Source organism: Desmodus rotundus, chromosome 4 (assembly GCF_022682495.2).
Source record: "Desmodus rotundus isolate HL8 chromosome 4, HLdesRot8A.1, whole genome shotgun sequence".
NCBI lineage: Eukaryota > Metazoa > Chordata > Mammalia > Chiroptera > Phyllostomidae > Desmodus > Desmodus rotundus.
The window spans coordinates 9,824,802-9,844,922 of record NC_071390.1 but is presented as its reverse complement, the minus strand read 5'-3'; the positions used below and the strand labels follow the sequence as shown (position 1 = coordinate 9,844,922).

Genomic DNA, 20,121 nt, shown 5'->3' with positions numbered 1-20,121 from the left:
ATAGGGCACATTTCTTACATCTTACTCGTGAAGTTTCTCATTGTTGCCCAGACAGGAAAGTAGGTGGTTTGAAGATTGTAGCTTTATTTTTCTGGGAGGCTCTGAGCTCTTCCTGCATCCTTCCTGCTCAGATGCCGTGGGCTGGGCAAGGATGCTGTGGGTCGAGCAAGGATGGGGCGGCCAGAAGCCAAGCAGACTGCATATTGTAGTCTGTTTAAAGAAATGTGTCCCTTTGTAAGGCACTTACACAGTGGATGTAAAACCATCACTTTTTTTTTTTTTTTTTTTTGATATGGTAGATAAAACACTTGTAGCGTGCAGACCTGGTATTTTTCCAGGTCTTACATCCTGGAACTCTTGCATTTAATACTTGTATTGTTTACTATCCCGGCTTCCTATTTGTGTTATCTTTACACCTCATTTGGTTCAATGTCTTTTCACCACTTCGGAGATCTGAATTCAAAGGGTGACCTCCCCCTTTTATTTCCTCTTCTGTGATGAGTCAGACACACCTTTCTCCTCACAGCGGGGTACTGAGTGCTGGCTTAAATGACCAGGCTGCTCACGGCCACTCTGTAGTGACCCTCACGCACTTGACTTACCCATTTGACCCTGGTCATGCCTCGCTTTTCAGGGCACTTTTGGAATGCTACATGCCACCTAGCTTATTTAATCATGTATAACTTTAAACAAAAATAAACCTGTTGTACAATGCACCTTTCGAAAGAGGTTCAGAAGCCAGTAAGCTAGGTTTTAAAAGCCAAAGAATATTTCAGGTAAGAAAACTTCCTTACCCGGAACAGGCAGTGTGGTTCGGTTGAACTGGTCCATTCTCCATTTAAATCTGTCTGGTGTCGGTCAGTCTGACCGAACTGGGTTCCTTGTCATGCGGCTTGTGTCTGTATTACGGGCCCAGTGCTTGGACCCGGGGGTCTGTGAGAAGTGCACACAGATGTATGGTCAGGTCTAATGGAAGAGTGATGGCCGTTCTTTCCGAGGCAACCCTGCTGCCTTGGGCCAAGGGTCAAGTCCCTGAGCCTGGCATTCAAGGCCCTGCAGTCTGGTTCCAACTGGGCTTTCCTATGGCTGTCCCTCTGTGCCTAATCATTAGATCTCCGTGGTGGCGAGGCTGGCTGCTGGTGTCCCTGTTTGACTTCAGGTCCCATTTGGTAAACAACCCATGCTGCGCTCATCCCCACCTGCCTCACTGTGCCAATTCTTTCCATTGTTCTGGGTTCAGCTCCACCCCCATCCGTCCCGGGTGGCCTCCCCGAACACTTGACTGAAGTGAGCGCTCTGCCTGTGAGCCCCACGGAGCCTGCCCTGCCGTGCTCAGCGAGGTAGCTAAGTGCTGGTGTAGGGCCTTCAGGGCCCTGACCCACAGGCCTGGCAGGAGCCCCTGTAGCCGCTGTCAGCTGTAGCCCCAGAGGACCTCACTTAACCAGGGCAGTGATTCTCATGGCACATCGCCACCACCCATGTGAGAGTGGGCCCCCCCCAAAGTGATTCTTGGACACATTTCTTTGAGGACCATTAATGTAGGGAGATGAGCCCTTGAGCTCTTTGGGGCTAATTAAGCCTTTTGGCAACAGGGGGAGGATGGTCCTGGCGAACCATGTCAGTGGCCCGTTACCTATTTTTATAAACTGATCCCTTTATTAAACACATGTATCCGTTCACTTGGCAAGAAGCATGATAAAAAAAATGGAGCTAAGTTTGCAGCTGACGATTGGAGCTGGCAGCCTAAACGGAGGGCCCAGGAAGTCCTTATTTTAACCCGAATCGGTTCTTGGGAAATGAGGAGGGGTTAAGCACTGAGTGGCGCCAGAGAAGCACATCAATCAGCTCCGAGGGACGAGAACTGGGAGGAGCAGCAGACAAGCACTGAGAGAGACTGCAACAGGCCAGTGCAGAGCGCATTTTCACCCACATAAACGTGTCCCGCAGATTCTCAAACCGCCCAGGAAGGTATTAGAACAGCTTACGTGGAAGGAAGCTCCGGAAGACAGAACCTGACAAGAGAATTCACTGTAGTCGCACCCGGCGTCCTCCTGCTGTCCTCTGCGCTCCTGATGGTACCACGGCGCTCTGAGGTGGTTTGGCCTAGGCGGTCTGGCCTCACGTTTCCCCCACTCAAGCTGGACATCCCCTGGTCAAGTTGTTTAACCTCGGCACCGTCGGGGAGGGTTATCAGCCCACCACGTGGGACTACGGTTGAGGGATTTGATGGAACAAGCTTAGCACGGGCCTGGCTGACCCACATCAGCTGTGCTGTCAGCCCGTGCCAGGCCTGCACTTTGGGGAGGAATAATGACTCAGGTGCTGACCATTAGAGTATCAACTGACTTTTTTTTTTTGCTTAATTTTCAGTAACAAGGGAAGGCACAAGATTTTTATGTTCACAAGAGGAATGTATTTTTAAAAAATCATACATTTAAGCAAGAGGTGGGCAGCCAGGAACTGGGGAGAGGTGCTCTGAAGTGCCATTTATGAAAAGGGCCATGTGACGTTCAGTCTAGGGAAACCTAAGGGGCTATAGCGTGGTCTTAAATTATCGCAAGGGCAGTCCGTGAAGATGGCTGGCATTAGAACCTGATGCACAAAACAACGGAGACAGGTTCTAGTCCAGCCTCAGGTGCGTTTCTAACGTGAGCGCTCACCTCATTAAGGAAAGTTGGATTGGGTCATCTCCAGGGGCCTCCCCCTCCCCAGCTCCAAGATTCTAAGTGTAACTCTTCCTAAACCTAACCTGCATACTCCTTTCTTCATAGCTCACAGGCTCCCCCGAAATGACTAACGGCCCCTAGCAGGTATATGAAAATACTGGGGAGACTGCTTCTGCTGTATCCCATTGCCTGAGATTTTCACTGAGTGGGGAGTTACAGGTTTTCTGGGCCAGGCAGTTGCACTAAGTGACTGGTCAATAGTGGGTGGTTCATTCTTTCTCTTCCTTCCCTCCCTCCCTTCCTTCCTTCATCTACACACACAAGTGATCCTTAAAAACAGTAGGCTAAAACCACCTTATCTTTATGAAATAGGAAGTTAATATATCTGCACTCTGTTCTCTTTTAGGCTATTCTCATGGATCACAACTGCCCCATTAAAACAAAAATGTACACTCAGAATAACATGCAGGCGTATCCGCTAGGTGACGAAGAATGTGAAAGTGACTGAGACGCTCAGAAGTCATCAGAGTGTCTACTTGTGTAAAAGTGTTTCCAGTGAAGCGACTCGTCCAGAATCGTCTTAGTCGCCCCATTCATCCCTGGTGAAAGAGTAAACACCGTTATCATTTCTGTTCCATGTTGTGACCGATTGCCAATAGCCTTATAAAGAAAAAGCAGCTTTTCTAGGGGTTTGTATAAAGTGTTGAAAACTTTATTTTATGTATTTGGTTTTATTAAATATTATACAATATATTTTGACGAAATATAGTGTAAATCTATAAATATTAGGATCCAAATCAGATATAATTTTTTAACTTACATTCACAAACACTTGGGCAAAAAAAAAATCTTGTATTTTTTCTGAAATCTTGGTAATGAGTGTTTAAAACTAAAGCACACATTATCTCTGAAACGCTTCCCACAATAAGAAACTAGAAGGAAGTCTGAAGAACAGAATCAAGTTAAGACAGCACATGGTTATATAGTGACACGGAGCGTGGACTTACTCAACCTGTAATTATCATCAGTATGCTCATGAGTTAGAAGCTGGTTGTCTCAAGTACAGAAGACAAGAACTTGTCAGTTCTCTTTTGGGTCTATGCATCAATCCTAGCTTGGCATTGGTATTCTCTGTGTAATCACCTACCTGGAAACAGCTGGTTATAAGTTATGTTTACATGTCCTGTGGTTGGAAGCAAACATTAAACTCAGTGAGGGGAAGAAATAGTAAGTGTTCTGAAAGCAGAGGAAAGCACCCAAGTTAACAGTTTTGAACGACTCGAAGCTCTCCCTTTGAGATACATACTTGATTATCTTGCTGGATGAAAGGAAGCTGAGGGTAGCGGTACCTCATACTGCCAAGGTTGTTTACAACACAAGGCGCACAGCTGCCATGCCATGAAAACAAATCAGACTGTGCCATCGTGGATCTGTTTGGGGATCATCCAAGTGTTTTCTAGGGATCTATTAATTTTGAGTCGTCTGAAACTACTCTTTTCCAGACTCTGAAAGTTGTTCAGTTTAATGTGAAAAATTTTTTAAAGATGAAGGAATGAAAAATGTCTTGAATCGTGTTAGGAAAACAGGTAAAGGTAACAGGGTGGTCAAGACACACCCCCTTTCACAGGCAGGAAAACCCCCAAACATCTAGAAACGTCTATGTATCACCTGATCGTCTACTGCTGTGTAATGTGGTTTTTCTAAGCATGACGTGGACGGGCCTCTCCAGCGTAACGGCAAATACTGTGTCAGTGAACATCGGTGAGTTGACGTCAGGTTTTGTATGAGACACGATTGCTGTGTGACCGTAGTGTGGCACGTCTCCAGTACTACCTGCTGATTCTGTATTCAGTGCAAACAAAAATCAGCCAAGGCTGGTTCTTTCGCGTTAAGCTAAATCCGTGTCAACATGGACAGCGAGGAGCAAAGGACTGTTTAGCACAAGGACTCTTCAGCCCTTGAATTCTCTACAGAAGTGAGCTAATACTTCATTCCTGCTTGCTTTAGGAAGCTTTTCTGTGGGGCTTTGAATGAGCTGAAGCCTGCTGTCAGGTGTGGGGTGGTGGGAGCTAATGAGCTTCCTACTCACGGATTTGCGCCGGGCAACTGACAGCAGCCCGTGGTCTGCAGACGCTGCAGATGCGGGGCTTCCGGGCAGGTGGCGCTCTCCTTCCATCGGGGAGAGCCTCAAAGACGGATGTGCGACAAATCAGCTCTCCTAGAGGGTTTGTGGTTCTCCCTGCCCCAATACCGTATGGTTTACCTGCTTCAGTTTGGCCTTTAAGGCTTCAGTCTCTGCAAGAAGGCCTGCTATTGATTCCCAGAGCTAACATAAAAGATAGGTGGCGTTTTTCAGGACTGTTTTAGGAGCAAAAGGGATCAACTACCTGAGAGGGAAAAAGGAATTGTAGGGTCTTTTACGTGGCTAATATTCTGGGATTAGCCAAGACCAAAAAGAGAGGCTTTAGGAAGAAAAAAAGAATGTCCAAACAAAGAACACATAGCTCTCCGAACATGTCCTTTTGAGCAGAGGTGGTTTTTATGTTTGTGCCTGGCAAACAGGTAGAAAAGCCTTAATGAGGTAGCAATGACCATTCAGTTCTTTCTTGTGACTGCTGAGTGTACCTAAGTCATGTTTTAGCTGTTCACTTAATAAATCTCCTGAACACCACTGTGCCTGTTTGTATCCCTTTATACACCAGGCTACCGTTGGAACCAAATACATGAGAAGGTATAAGGGACTGTGGCCATTTAATTAAAAACTGTCTCTCTCTGTTTGCAGGCATCAGGTAAAATCCACTCCATGTTTGAAAAATGTTTTAAATTGAAATAGGGAACTAGTGACATGTCATCAGTGTGGAAAAACTCAGTAAGTTATCCTTGCATCTCTAAAAATGGTATTGTCCTGATTGCTGGGAACAAACATATCTGATAAAGCTAACTAAACTATGCAGCCGCCTGAGAGGGTGGGCCCCTGTCCCCCGAAGTTCCGTAAAGCTTACTGCGTGCATGTGTGCGCCTTGTAGGGGTGAGAGTCTAGGATCTTCAAAGGGGACCCATGGCTTCAAAAGGATTAGGGGACCCTCCCCCCATAAAAGGAAAACTATTATCTCCATTTAGAAAAAAAACAATACACTTTAAATTGAAGTGATTTTACTAAACTTACTCACTTTTAGTGGACTTAAAATTTTATGATCTTTATTATGTATTTGTAAGAGCCAAACATCTTCAAATTGCCTTTCACAAAGTTCAGATACTTTTAGAAACTGACAATACCCTCACATTTTTAGCTGTTTTCTTTCCTCAAAATCACACACGATCACATAGTCATCAACTAGTTCTGATATTGAAGGCTTATATTTAAGGCTGGACATTAAGAAATGTAGCATATTAATTCTGATTTTAAAACAGTGCTAAAGTGTTGCTCAACTTGATTATCTAACCCAATCATCAAGTATCAATGTAGAAAATACACTCTTAATAGTCTAATTACTAATAAATAGGTAGCAGAGGCAAATCCATAAATCCGGTATTTTAAAGCTTAAAGAAACTAGTAAAACCAAAACTTAATGCCTCTAGGCAATTTCCAGAATAGCACTTCGGTTCAGCAACAACGGACTGCGGGGCTCCTTTGCACGGCCAGGGTACCCCAGGCGCTCATTGCAGAGATGCAGTGGTCACCTTTTCCAGATGTCATCAAAAAAGATATTCTTGTTGTCTGTGGTAGTTTCTCTTTATTGTTTTTAAGCTATTGATAACATAGCATGGCGGCAAGATTACATCAGGAATGTAATATAATACAACTTTGCATCGAAGCCTCATCCCTTACTACCCTCTAGGCTGTTCGGAGCGCTCCCCTGCACTAAAGCACAACCAGGGCACCTCCACTGCTTCTCCCAGTACAAGTGGCAAACACCGCACCACGCGAAGGGCTACTGGACAAACAGCACGAGCAGCATTACTGAGCTTTCCACGGCTGTGGTTCTACATACAGCGTTAAACACTTGTAAAGCACGAGGGGGTTTTTATGAAACCAAAGTTTTGCCGTATTTCTACAGCTCTTTCCAACGCATCAGTTTCAGCAGCACGCTTGGGTGTCAGTCACTACAACTTCCACGGTATGATCCACAGACACCAGCCACTTACAGGCACTCCGCCTTCCAGGTTATCGACGGGAAGTTATTTTAATAAGATGAACGTCGGTTATTACACTGGGCAGATTGTTTCAAGCACAGGTTACAGAACAACATTTTAGCTTTCAGAGAATTTTGTGTATAAAGACTTCTACAGCAGTGTTCTTTGCAAAGGCAAGCATGCTTAAGTAAACAAGGGGGGGCATATACAGCTATGTTTCTGTTATTAACTTGGCCAAGAAAGTACTGTTTCCTAATATTTCACTTAACAGCGGAAATGAGAATTGGCCATTGATTTCAAAAGTGGAATGACTTGTCTACCCTCGAAAATGTTTTTATCGCCCATGTAAGCCTTACCTTCTATTTGAATAACTTTTTACTATCCAGAGCACTTAGCTATGCTATTGCTTCCCTCACAACAGACTGGTGAGGTAGAGTGAATCTTGTTTATTCCTACTTGGAGCTGGAGCACGAAGCCCTGTTGTGGCTTGCCTATGGCTATACAGTTCATTTACAGCCAATGGAAGAGCGTGAACTTAAAACTCTAGTGTGGTGTCCTGGGCTACAGATTCGGGCCAGAATCCATACTATTATACCATGCCTTTTCCTGCCAGCCATACAAGCTTTATATATATAAAACTAGATGGGACAGCTTGTACATATATATTTTATATATATATTATCATAGTAGTTACCCACAAAAAGGAAAAACATATGGCTCTTTGCAGAGGCACAGGAAAGACCACAGCTTCTATGGCGCGCCAACCGAGGCCGAGCTCACGTCACCCTCAATCACGTGCCACTGGTCCACGTGATGGACCAGGTGTCACAGCAGACCTTCATTTTCAGAGAACTGGCCCCAGTTCCTATGTATCTACTATTTTTTCTACCTAATTTCTTTTTTCCCTCACGTATGAAGATATCTGAACTACAGCAGCATTTGGAATGATCACCATTCCTTGAAGCCTGCAGGGTGTCAGACGAAGCAGTGAGTCTATCGTGCGTGATCCCTCTCCTTCACCCCATTGTCCTACGTGGAAGTGTTTCTAGAACAAAACAGCGCAAAGCAGTTATCAACATGGTCATTTTAAGAACAGTCCTCTGAAACTTTAAATATCCTTGCACATGCTTTATTTCCTATGGGAGAACTGAAGATGAAAAAGAATCATAAATGTTTCAAATCCCACTGGTTGCTGTTTTTCAGTAATCTCATCATCTTGCTACGAAATCCTTTACCAACTGTTCTGTATTTACTCCTTATTACATTTTGTTTTTTCAATGCAAGCTCTTCAAATTAATCACTATATCCTTATTATACTTCGACTGCACAAAACCTTTAGGAAAAAATTTCACAGAGGCATATAAAGCAAGCAATATATGTAAAAAATTTTTTTTACTAAATCAGTATAACTGACTAAAGCCATGATATCTGCTTTCATGTTACATTTGGCAAAAATAAGACAAAAAGCACCCCTCCCAGAGCCCCAAAATAATAAAAATCTCAAGCAAGTAGAGATGACAAACTTCCCAACACAAAGGAAGATTCAAAACCTGTTCCCTCAGTGACTGCTGCTGTCAACTCGGGCACGCGGCAGTCTTTTACACCTGTGATAGAAACAGAACTATTACAAGAAGCTGGACAGTACCCTATTTAACACTGATTCAAAAACTAAGAGGAAGGAAACTAGCACAATGAGACATCACATACACTAACATGAAAAGTCAGCTTACATAATCTCATAATTAGAAAAAGTTAAAAATAAATTAGTAAAAATAAATTCCAAGTATAAACCCAAAAAGCGTAGCTGTAAATGCAATTTGAAATAACCAATTCAGTGAGCTGGTCATGTTTTTGCTGGAAAACAACCTTTTCGTTCCGGTTCTTAACACAAGCAAATAACTGTGGAGAAGCAGACCAAAGCGCATTAGAAGAGGGTTTCAGCGCGGTTATATCCATGGTGCTTTAGATGCAACTTTCCCCCAATCACTTGGACATTTAAACAGACTGTTACACAGACTCAGATGGGCCAAATAAGTCATCTGATATGCTGCTGAATGGTTGAGAGTCTATTAGTTGAGTTATTTCATTATCAAGATCTTCTTCTGTATCATCTGTGTACTTGCTCATTTTTTTGGAGTGCTGGTCTAAGGACAGGCTTTCCAAAGACTCGATATCCTCAATGCCTGCCCGGTAGTGGATCATAAGCAGTGTCAGAGCTTGCAGTCTTTCACCTGATTTAGCCAGAGCGGCGGAAAGAAGTGATTTTTTCCTTGTATCGGTTGTCTCTCTTTCTTCTCGAATGAGGGAATTATTATGTTCCAACTCCTGATCGATTTCATTTTGCAGTTTATCCAGCATGAACTCCAGTTTCTGGATCCTCTCCTCTGTAGGCAGGCCCCTGTACAGGTCACGACCAATCTCCTTCACCGCGATGAAGACGCTGTCATCCAGACCGCCCTCCTTCCTCACTAGCTTTATCCCCGTGCTGCCCACCCGTTTAGAAGGGCTGTTCTGGCCGCACACCTCCGTGTCGCTGCCCTCATTATCTGATGTGTTCGGGGTGTGTTTTGGTGAAGGTTCCACGAGATCGGCTCCTGGTTCAGAAAGGCGGGTTTTAGACACCTGGCGCAGATTTAACAAACGAGAGCTCGTGTTGATGATGTGCCTCGTCAAGCCTGTTGTTTTGTTGGCCGACTTGCTGGCGTCGGCGTCGGCACGAACAGGCAGGCCTAGGAGGGCTTCTTGTCCTTCCAGCCTGAGGTTTTTCAGGGTGCGGTCTAGCCGCCTATCGGTGGCTCCACAAAGGGGAGTCTCGGTTAGACACTTTTCCTGGCATTTTTTATGGCAAACGTAGGCACAGAACATACACTGGGAAGCAGCTTTAGTCCACACTTTCTTCTTGCAGTAATCACACCAGGTGGGGTTCTGGAACTGAGTGTCCTGAAAGCTATGTTTATTTTCTGTTAAACCCATCTGTCCAGCAAAGTGCTCCTCTTTCGGGAAGGCAGAAACCTCCTCGACCAAATGAAATTCTTTCTCTTTCTCCAAGTTAGTAACTATATGGTGGTCCGGTTCTCCTTCTTTCAAATATTTGAAGTGAACAGTAATGTCACCAAAGCAAAATTTGTCATTGAACCCCTTCTGCATACTCAGATTACGCAGTGCGGTTCTCGTGACCGCGGCCTTAGGGGACGGGGCTTCCAGTCGGAACTTTGAGAGGTGCTCCATGTTTGATGTCGCTAGGCACCCTAAAGCCAGCTCTTCAAGTTTTAGGCTCACATGCCCCAAACAGATGAGCCCCCCTAACTTGAAAGGATCCCTGCACCACAGTGCAATGTTTAAGTACCTGTGGCAGGCCTCTATGTCGAAGACACAGGTCGCTCTGGTTCTTGTCCATTTTCCTAGCTTATTACGATATGGAATTTCTGAAGATTCCCACGTTTGAGGGTCGTCTGAACTGTCCTTAGTGGGGCAGGGACCTTCTGAAGTTAAGTCTTTCGCCACCTCTTGCTTTGTTAAAAACTGCTTTGACGCAGCTACGTCTTCTAGGTGATCCATCATTCTTGCTTGCTTCTCAGCAGGTTTTTCTGCAGGTGGAGGAGGCAGCACCTTTTCCGGCTTTTCAACAGGGACGTCGGGTTCCGCCTGACTTGGGGCGTCGGCAGAAGGCAAAGGAACTTTCACCTGTGGGCGTGGTGGCACAGGTGGTTTGAAAGTGGATCCCTGGGTGGGTTTTGACACTTGTGCTGGGTCTGTTATCTCAGGAGGCTTTAGGGCTAAGGGTCTGTTTCCTTCTTTGGATGGGAGTTTTGGTGGTGGTGGGTGAGTTCCTGCAACTAATTTACGGTTTAAAACTGGTGATACCGTTCCAAGGGGTTTAACTGAAAGTGACGTTGGGGTACGTTTGGGACTATGACTTGTCGATTGTGCCTCTTCTTTGAACTCAGTTTGAGCTCTAACATCACTTGCCAAGTCTTCAAATTCTGAGTCCAGATCTTTATTCTCAGCATCTACTGCCAACCCAGTTGCTTCTTCATCATAATTTGGTTGGCATGAGCTTGACAGAAAGTTTTCTTCCAGCTGTCCAAAATTATCCTGCAGGACTGTGCCTTGATTACTCTGGCCAACGGGCCTCTCATAATACACCAGCACTCGGTCACCAGCCTGCTTGATAAGCTTCAACACTTGCAGTGTAGATGTGATTTTCACACCTGTTTTCAGATTTTAAAAAGGAAAACATAAATGACTGCAATAAGAATTACCTAAATTGCTAAATATAATTGCCATTAACTCATGATTATTTAACTAATGAAAAAGTAATGTGGAAACCTCCAAAATACATGATTAGCTTTTGGATGCACCTGTGTTCTGATTCTGACTGTGCTGACGTCCTGGAAATGTTTACCTTTTGAAACCAAATGACGACACGAAAATCCTTAGAAAGGTGCCAAGCTGGTAACTCCTAACTGCTTCCCACTCCTTCCTAGGTTTGAATGACACTGTGTCTCCGTTCAAGTGAGCTGAGTGAGACCTGAGGAAAAGGATTTTATCAATGGCTCTGCCTGGGCAGCTCAGTTGGTTAGAGCAGTGTCCCAATGCACCAAGGCCGTGGGTTCAATCCCTGGTCGGGGCACATACAAGACTCAACCAATGAATGCATCAATGAAGTGGAACAAATTGGTGTTTCTCTCTCCCCCTCTAAAATCAATAAATTTTTTAAAATTAAAAGAAAAGAGTATTAATGGTTAAACTAGACTTTGAATGATGGAAAACTGATTCTACTGCAGGAAATCCCAAAATATACCAAGTATTACAAGCAGTTGGTTCAAATTAAGAGACAGGTGCTTAAAATAAACTTAGCAAAATACTGTATTATACATAATGTACTCTTTTATAGACTCTTTTTATCAGCCTTACCCATTAACTAATCCTTTTTAGAACCAGGAAGAATAAGGAAGGCATAAGTTGCTTTAAAGTTAAACAAGTTGGTTACTATCTGCGTGTATATTGATAATATCTATCTTAAGTTTTCCTTTTATTATTTCCTAGCAGGTGCTACATTACATAGGTCAGAATTCAAAAGGTACAAAAGATGTATACTGAAAACCCTTCCTTCCACCTCCATCTCCTAGCAATACTCTTCCGTCCCTGAGGCAGTCAGAGCCAGCAGCTTCCCGTGCAGTCTCCTAGAGATCTTCTGGCTGTGGATCATTTACAGGCTCCAGCTGTTTCCTGCTCTGTCACTGCCCTCCCCCAAACAGTACTTACCCAAACTACCACTTTCTGTAGGACTTAGAGAAAGGTGTGGCGGGTCTTTGCCTCCCAAAGTTCTTACGGTCATCCTAAATAAATCAAAGTAACATCAGCCCCATCTAACAGCCTGACTTTGGAGTTCCTCAGCCTATCTCCTCTCTTCGGCTGCCCATGCTGTAGACCTGGCCATCACTTGGCATTTGCCACAGCTAAGGCCTTTCACTTGGAAATTAATCTCTGGCCGCAATCTCTTATTTCACACCTCTGACAATGCATTCTGTGAACTGAATCTGCTTTGAGGTCATGTCCAGATTTCACCATTCCTCCTTTGCTTTCATGGTCCATCTGGTTCTCCTGATATCACCTGCTTTCTTTCTGACCTCAGTCTCAAGGTTTCAGTGATGTTCACATCAAGATTTTCTATTCTTTTGCCCTGGCCCTCTCCTCTTCTACACCTACCTGTCTTTCTGAGCTCCAGGCCCACTAGCTCCACCGTCTCTCCCCCCTGTTCCTGAGATTACCACCTGATCCAGCACCAAGTAACACTCTCCATCTTCAGCAAGGCCTTCAGTGCTGCCTTAGCATTTTGTTGAATGGTCTCTAAACAACTGAGTCTCTAAAACACCAGCTTCAAACCTCTCCTTGTCCTAGAAGCCCACCCTTCCTGCTCCTTAGAAGACATCATCTAATGTACTAAAAAGATCCACCAGAAGCTACCTTTCCTCCCTGCCAATCGTGTTTAGTACTCACCCACCTCAGAGAAGGGGGAATACCTTTCCTTGTACTTGGGATCCCACTCTCCCCCAACCATCTCCTTCAGCACTTTGCTCCATCAATTATCCTCATATTTTTAGTCCCTTCCTCCTTCTGCTTTAAAACTACATGACACTGTACTAATCAGGTCAAGATCATCTCTTCTCTGCTTTTTCTCCACCTCCACCTGCCCTGTGCATGCAGATGTTCCCATGGTTTAGGCCGTCTTTAGTTTTCTCTGCCGTTTTGCTCTCTTCCTGGATTATATCCACTTCAGTAGTTTCATCCTTTCCTTTGGTCCCTCCCCTCTTCCTACACTTCCAGCTACTTCTGGGTGTCACCGCCTGGGTGTCTGTCTGACGCTGCAGACTCCTCCCCTACTCCTCCAGATCACTGGCTTCAACTACAGTAGTAAACAGCTCTTTACTGTGATGATCCCTCACTCACACCTTCCCTATTTTAACCATCCAACATATCGCTCAAAAACCGTTGGCCTATAAACTCACCACACTGAAATCCAGAACTTTCTAACATGACTTCATGATTCATTCAGCCTTAACTTCTACTACTTCCCTTTAACCACAGTATGTCCCAGCAAAATTGTAGTTTGACATGTGCATAAATGAAAAATAAGCCCATCTAACGATCTGTAGCAGGCAAAAACTTCGACTCAGTCTAAACCCACTCTCTGTGATTTAACACCTGCCCGCATCTCATCGCTTCCCCAACACCAGGAGCTCTTTGGACATGGCCGCTGGGCCTTCTAGGGCTGGCTGGCCAAACAGGAATTCTTTTTCTTTTGGAACATTTCAAATATATGCAAAAGTAGATGAGATAGTAAAATAAACTCCATTATTGAGTTGCAAATATAGCAAACATTTTGTTAATCTTATTTCAACAGTCTTCAATCCCATTATTAAATATTTTAAAAATTATTGTAGCCCCGTATAAATTACAGCTATAAAAAAATTAACGTATATCACACTTGCCCCTTATCAATATTTTTTGACACGTTATACTTTTCTACTCTGCATACATTTATATTGCTTAGATTTATTAATTTTTGGTAATAGATATTTACTAATTGTATAACTGAAAACAAAACCCTTTCAAAAAAGTACATGAGAAAAAAATGAATTTTATCCAGTAGGTAAAACCAAAACAGTATGTGTGAATATAAAAAAAATCTTATATTGAATTGCGGTTTTTAGATGAGAAAGAGTAACTGCTATATTTATGTTAAACAATTAAGTAACAGGTGAGGTTTACTTTATGGCTTTGTTATCCTAAGTGTCTATGGCACATGTGTTTTACATTAAGTTTCAAGGTGTCCTTCAGATTTTTATTTATAATAAAGTTATCACTTTCTTTCCACTACAAAAGTAACCTGTGCTTATAGAAATAAAGGAAGACCCCCAGGAAGACCCCCACATCCACCCTCTGCACTCGCTGTCAACGTACAGCACACGGCATACTGGCACGGTTACCTCCAATAGCAATCAGGCGGTCTCCTCTCTGAAGATCGGCCATCGCGGCAGGCGAGTTTGGGGCCACAGTCTCAATGATGACGTGCCCGGCATAACCATCAGTGGACTGGACAAGGCGAAGTGTCAGCCCAACACTCTGTAAATTCCCCTTAATTAATTCAACCTTCGAGAAAGAGAAAAAAATGAAGACATTCAATGGGGCCACAGCAGTGGAGTGAGAGAACATTAACACACTGAGAACGCTACAGTTGAAGCTGACTTCTGTATCATGGGGACTAGTATAAAAACGAGCAGAGGAGGAAGGGAATCTTGTTATGAATATAAATTAACACATGCTCTGATTGCAAATCTAAGCCATTAAAAAGTCAATTCCTTATCTTCACTATGTCTTATACATGCTCACTGTGGAAAATTTGGAAATAAACAGAAAGGCAAAAATGAAAACTACTCCTAATCACACTATCTAGAACTATACTGACAATATTTTGTACTTTCTAATGTATGTATTTTAACACAAAGTTGAGATCCCATTATGAATGTAATTCTGAATCTTGCTTTTTGGAAACATAATGGGAAAGATCTCTTATGTCATTAGATGCACTTTTAATTTTTTTTCAATCCTCACCGGAGGACATGTTTATTGATTTTTTTTTGAGAGAGAGAGACGGAGACAACGATGTGAGGGAGAAACATCAATCGGTTGCCTCCCATAGGCTCTGCAACGGGGGGTCAAATCCGCAAACGTTTTGGCGTACAGGACGATGCTCCTACCAACTGGGCCACCCGGCCAGGGCTGGGTATACTTTGGAACCTCCATTTCTCATGGTGTGTTGTTAAATATTCTTTTTGAGGAGAGGGGGTGAAGGAAAAGCATTTACATTTATGTTTTATTAAGAGTTACCTTGTTAATGAGATATCCTATTCTAACTCATAAAGTTGATTTTGTTTTCTAAATGAATGCCATCCAATTTATCAGGAGTATGTATCCCAGGCTCACATTACCTGTGATTTTAAGAAACAATACATGCTATCTGTCTGCATTCAAACCAAAGGGGAGAGTGCCACATCCCTCTAGATGGCAAGAATGCAATCTGTGTTTATTGAGCTAAGTTATAAATCAGTCTAATTGTATTATCAGTCAGCTTAAGTTTCTTAGTTCTATTCAAGATATCATCATGTTTTTCATGAGGAACTGTGCCAAATAACCTGCTAATATCCAAATACGTTACTATCTACATTGTTTTAATATAAAAATCCCACTTATAAGCCAGAAACTTTATTCTCCTAGCTAATGATGTTGCTGAGTAAAAAGTCCTTACTGTAAGTTGCTCTTTAATGTAAGTGTTAATAGATTTTGTAAATTTGTTTTTATATTAAGGAAAATCTTAATCATATTTTGCTCAAGAAATGGGAAAGTGCAGTCAAGTTTTTGATTACTTAAAAGTTTATAAAAAACAAAAACCCTTCCAAAAACATTATGTGTTTAAATCTCTACATTTGTCTAAATAACTACTTTATAATGTTAAAAGTGTTTCCAGTTAACAAAATCCCCTAAGAACATTCTCTCAAATTCACAAACATAAATATATTCTTAATATAAAGTACCAAAGCAAATATTAAGAATGTGAATTGTTCTAGTATCAGAGAGCTAATGGTAGCAAATGGATGAAGAACTAAACTGCAGGAATCTGAGGACTACACATTTTAAAAGCTAACACTCAGATTTGGAATGTCTGTGATTTACTTTGTCCTTAAAGCGGAACGGAGGTGGGGGGTGGGTGGGGCTGAGGCGGAACTGCGGCTAGCACAGGGTTTTGTGTGCTGCAGTTTCCTATTCATTTTCTGCCTGCCAATCATACTATTCCCTTTGCTTTTCCAATTTCCTATGATCCTTGAAGTGAACATTTCAGATGGAAGAGAGAAGGTTTTCAATAGGAATAATTAGTAATGGAAAATACTAAATAACTTCCCTTCCTAATTTTTACTACTGATTGTTAGTAAATGCTCTTAATTTCATACTCATACAAGGAACGGAACTTAAGACACCATTTTACCTCTTTTATTTGTTAGAATATAAAAACACCATTTAATTAAAAATCTGACAAAACAAAGCATTTAAATATGAGTATCACAAAAAATTGTTATTTTAATATAAAATTTAGGATAACGTTTACAAGACCACCCAAATGATACTGTGACTTCTGGAACAAAACTGACATCTCCCACTGGGGTAAAACTACTTAAAAACAAAGATAAAAAGTGTATCATGTTACACAATTCTCCCCCATATACATGTACCTGTGTTTTAAAATTATATTTAAGACTATGGGATGTACCGTGCACTATAAAACATATACCAAAATAGAACCTTTTAAATCATGAGGTAAAAATTAACAGAAATCTCAAATACTTTTTCTATTTCTAGTGGAGCAAGTGGCATTAACTCCCTGAAATATAACATCATTACCCAAGAGATTGCGGCTTTTAAGATTTTATTCTGGAAAATTTAAAATATATACAAAAGCAGAGATAACAGGTGAAACGAACCCCGTGACCACAAATTACTCCTACTCCTGTATGCACATCCCTTTGCAATTAATAATTTACCAAACCTGCCATTAAAGACGTAATCTGTCTCTATCCTTTTTTCAGCAACCACTGGAACCAGAAAAGATAAGCCAAGACACAGACTATGTGAACATTATCAACCTCAACTTCCACGACATCTGCAGAACACTGTGCCTAACAGTACCGGAATACACAGTCTTTTCAGGTGCACTTGGTACCTTCCCCAGATGTGCTAGGTCATAACACAGGGTCAATACATTTAAAAAGACAGAAACTCAAGGTATGTTCTGTGAATGGAATTAAATTAGAAATCAATTAACAATAAGATAATCAGAAAAACCCCCATCAAATATCTGCAAAGTAAAACAACACACTTCTAAATCATTCATGGTCAAAGAAGAAGTCAAAAGAGAAATCTTTGTAGGTTCAAATGCTGATGTTAGGAAAAAGTATCTAAAACTAGTTATCTTTGGCCCCGACTGGTGGCTTGTTTGGACATTGTCCCACAAAGCGAAAGGTCACATGCCTGAATTGCTGGTTCGGTCCCAGGCTGGGGAGCTTAGGAGAGGCAACCAATCAATGTTTCTCTCTCACATCGATGTTTCTCTCCCTCTCTCTCTCTCGCCCCTTCCCCTGTCTCTAAACATAAATAAAATCTCTTAAAAAATTAGTGATCTTTATTCCTACCTTTAAAAATTAGGAAAAGTAGAAGGAAAGAATAAAGAGCAGAGATCAATGAAATAGAAATATACCAGAAAAGTCATGAAGGCTGATTCAATGAATTGATAAGCCTGAGAAGATGATTCAGTAACACTGATACACCTCTAAGCTAGACTGAAGAAAAAAGGAAAAAAAAAAAAAAACCAGGATATATATTACCAAAATCAAAATAAGAGGAGACTATTACTACGGAATCTACAGACATTAGAAAAATATACGGACAACTTTATGCCAATACACTTGACAACCTAGATGAAAGTAAAAATGTCCTTGAAAGATATAAATGAAAACAACTGACCCCAAAAGACAGAAATTTTGAATACCCCTATAGCAATTAAATGCATCAAATTCACAAACCTTCCCAGAAAACAAAAAACCAAAACCAAAAAAACTCCTCCAGGTCTAGACTGCTTGCTTCAACTGATGAATTCTTAAGGAAGAAATACAATTTTACCTGGAATCTTTGAGAAACAGAGAAGGGACACTTCTGAAATCATGAGTTATGGTCAATGTTACCCTAATTCCCAACCCAGACAAACACAAAACAGGAAAGCAGAATTATAGATTATTCTAATGTTCAGACATGGATTCAAAATATCCATGAGTACATATAGAACTCCTAAAACTAAACAACAAAAAAACTAACAAGATTTAGAAATGTGCAAAATATAGTATTTGAATGGACACCTCACACAAAAAGATACAAATGGCCCATAAGCACATTAAAAACATTCAGTCATTACAGAAAACACACATTAAAACCACAGGGAGACACTACTACTACTAATGGATAGCAGTAATGCTAGAATGGCTGAAATCAACGACCAATGATATCAAGTGTTGATGAGGTAAACAAAGTAAACGGAACTCTCATGCACTGCTGGTGGGAACATAAAATGGTGCAGCTACTTTGCAAGAATTTGACACCTTCTTATTAAATTAAACATCATATGACCCAACAATCTTTTTTAAAGGTATTTTACCAGAGGGAAATGAAAATATGTCCTAAGACTTGTATGCAAATATTCACAAAACATCATTCATAAATTAATTGGCCAGTCAAGAATTGGTCAGCTGGTGAATTGATAATTGAACTATTAATACTACTCAGCAACAAAAATAAAATTTTAATACACACAACACAGATAAATCTCAGTGTCATGCCGAGTGAAAGGAATCAAACACAAAAGACAGTACACGTCTATGATTCAGTTTGTATGAAACTCTAGAAGAGGCAAAATTATAGTGACAGGAAGCAGGTCAGGACTTGCCAAGGACGAGGGGCTGGGGCTGAATATTGAGAGCAAGTAGCACAAGTAAAGTTGTCAAGGTGAGGAAATATTCTATAACTTGATTGGGGTGAAGGTTACATGACTGTATACAATTAGCAAAATTTACCAACTATACGTTTAGTGAATTTACTGTATTTAAATGATACCTTATAAAACTATTAAAGATAAAGCAAACACAAAACCTTGAATATGCCATTTTTGTCTTAAGATACTTAAATACACAGATCACTGGTAATTCATTCAGATAGCTCTTAGTTTTCTAATATACTTAATTTAATAAAACAACTTGGGATGCATTTAAATGGTCCTAAGTCAATCAGAAAGGAGAGCAACATTTAGACAGTTTTTCCGTTTGACTTATGTCAACCAAATGCACACAGCCTCTCAACCACAGATAGCAGAGATGGCTAGACTCTAGACACAGGATACACCAGACATTAATGATAAGAAGAAAGAACAAACAGAGTGTTTGAAAGAAAAAATGACACTTGAAAATGTAACCCACATTTTTATTTTACTGTTAAATAAAACAAAGATAAACCTTTAAATTGTCATCAGATACTTTCATGTAATTATAAAATAAAATACACAAAAGAACGTATAATAAAGGCCAACAGTCTTCTGTGGCTCCGAGCCTCCACTCCGAGGACACAGCAACCACCTTTAACACTTTCTGATCTGAGTGGCTGTGGGGACTGCCTTCTTTGCTCCCTCTGGATAACGCATCATTTCTTAATATATCGAATTTTAGACAGTCTGTTAACTTACTGTAACAGATAAGGATGTTAGTCCATTCTCCTTCCCCCAAATTACAGTGGAGTTGTATCAGTTTTTAGTTCCTCTACATAATCTCTTTATAACTTTAATTAATACCCATACAGCCATATTTCTTATCTCATCAACTACAGACACCACCGCTCTGAGAGTAGGACTTCCATCCTTCCCCATCACCTCTCCTCTCTGCACACTCTACCTTCTAACCTCTACCACTGACGTTGATAACCATTACATTTATGTTCTAACTCTAAGTAAGCTGTCAAGGTTGACTGATTCTAAAGGCTAAAAAATGAACAGTGTTTATATTATGACTACATAAACATTATTTGTTGCAAATCTGGATATCATTACATTTTGTCTTGTTCGGCCTTTTGTTGTTCTCGGGTGTTTTGTTTTCTTTCAACAACGTAAGTTTCACTTTAAATGCAGGATTTATATAAGTCCTGCTTCTGCAGTTAGCTCTTAAATTTA

The 20,121-nt window shown here is 41.4% G+C and overlaps 2 protein-coding genes across 2 annotated transcripts in view; one reads left to right on the top strand and one right to left on the bottom strand.

The window, feature by feature from the left end:
- Window positions 1-3,606, top strand: part of SLC18A2 (solute carrier family 18 member A2) — a 30,590-nt gene extending 26,984 nt beyond the window's left edge. Inside the window, exon 16 of the mRNA XM_053922222.1 lies at window positions 3,073-3,606. Within this exon, the coding sequence (XP_053778197.1) occupies window positions 3,073-3,174 (102 nt within the window). The 3' untranslated portion in view covers window positions 3,175-3,606. The remainder of the gene's footprint in view (window positions 1-3,072) is intronic.
- Window positions 3,607-7,913: 4,307 nt separating this feature from the next.
- The window catches only part of PDZD8 (PDZ domain containing 8), a 61,672-nt gene continuing 49,464 nt past the window's right edge, over window positions 7,914-20,121 (bottom strand). Inside the window, exons 4-5 of the mRNA XM_024555562.3 lie at window positions 14,294-14,456; window positions 7,914-11,011 (exon numbers count right to left, since the gene is read on the bottom strand). Of these exons, the coding sequence (XP_024411330.3) occupies window positions 8,808-11,011; window positions 14,294-14,456 (2,367 nt within the window). The 3' untranslated portion in view covers window positions 7,914-8,807. The remainder of the gene's footprint in view (window positions 11,012-14,293; window positions 14,457-20,121) is intronic.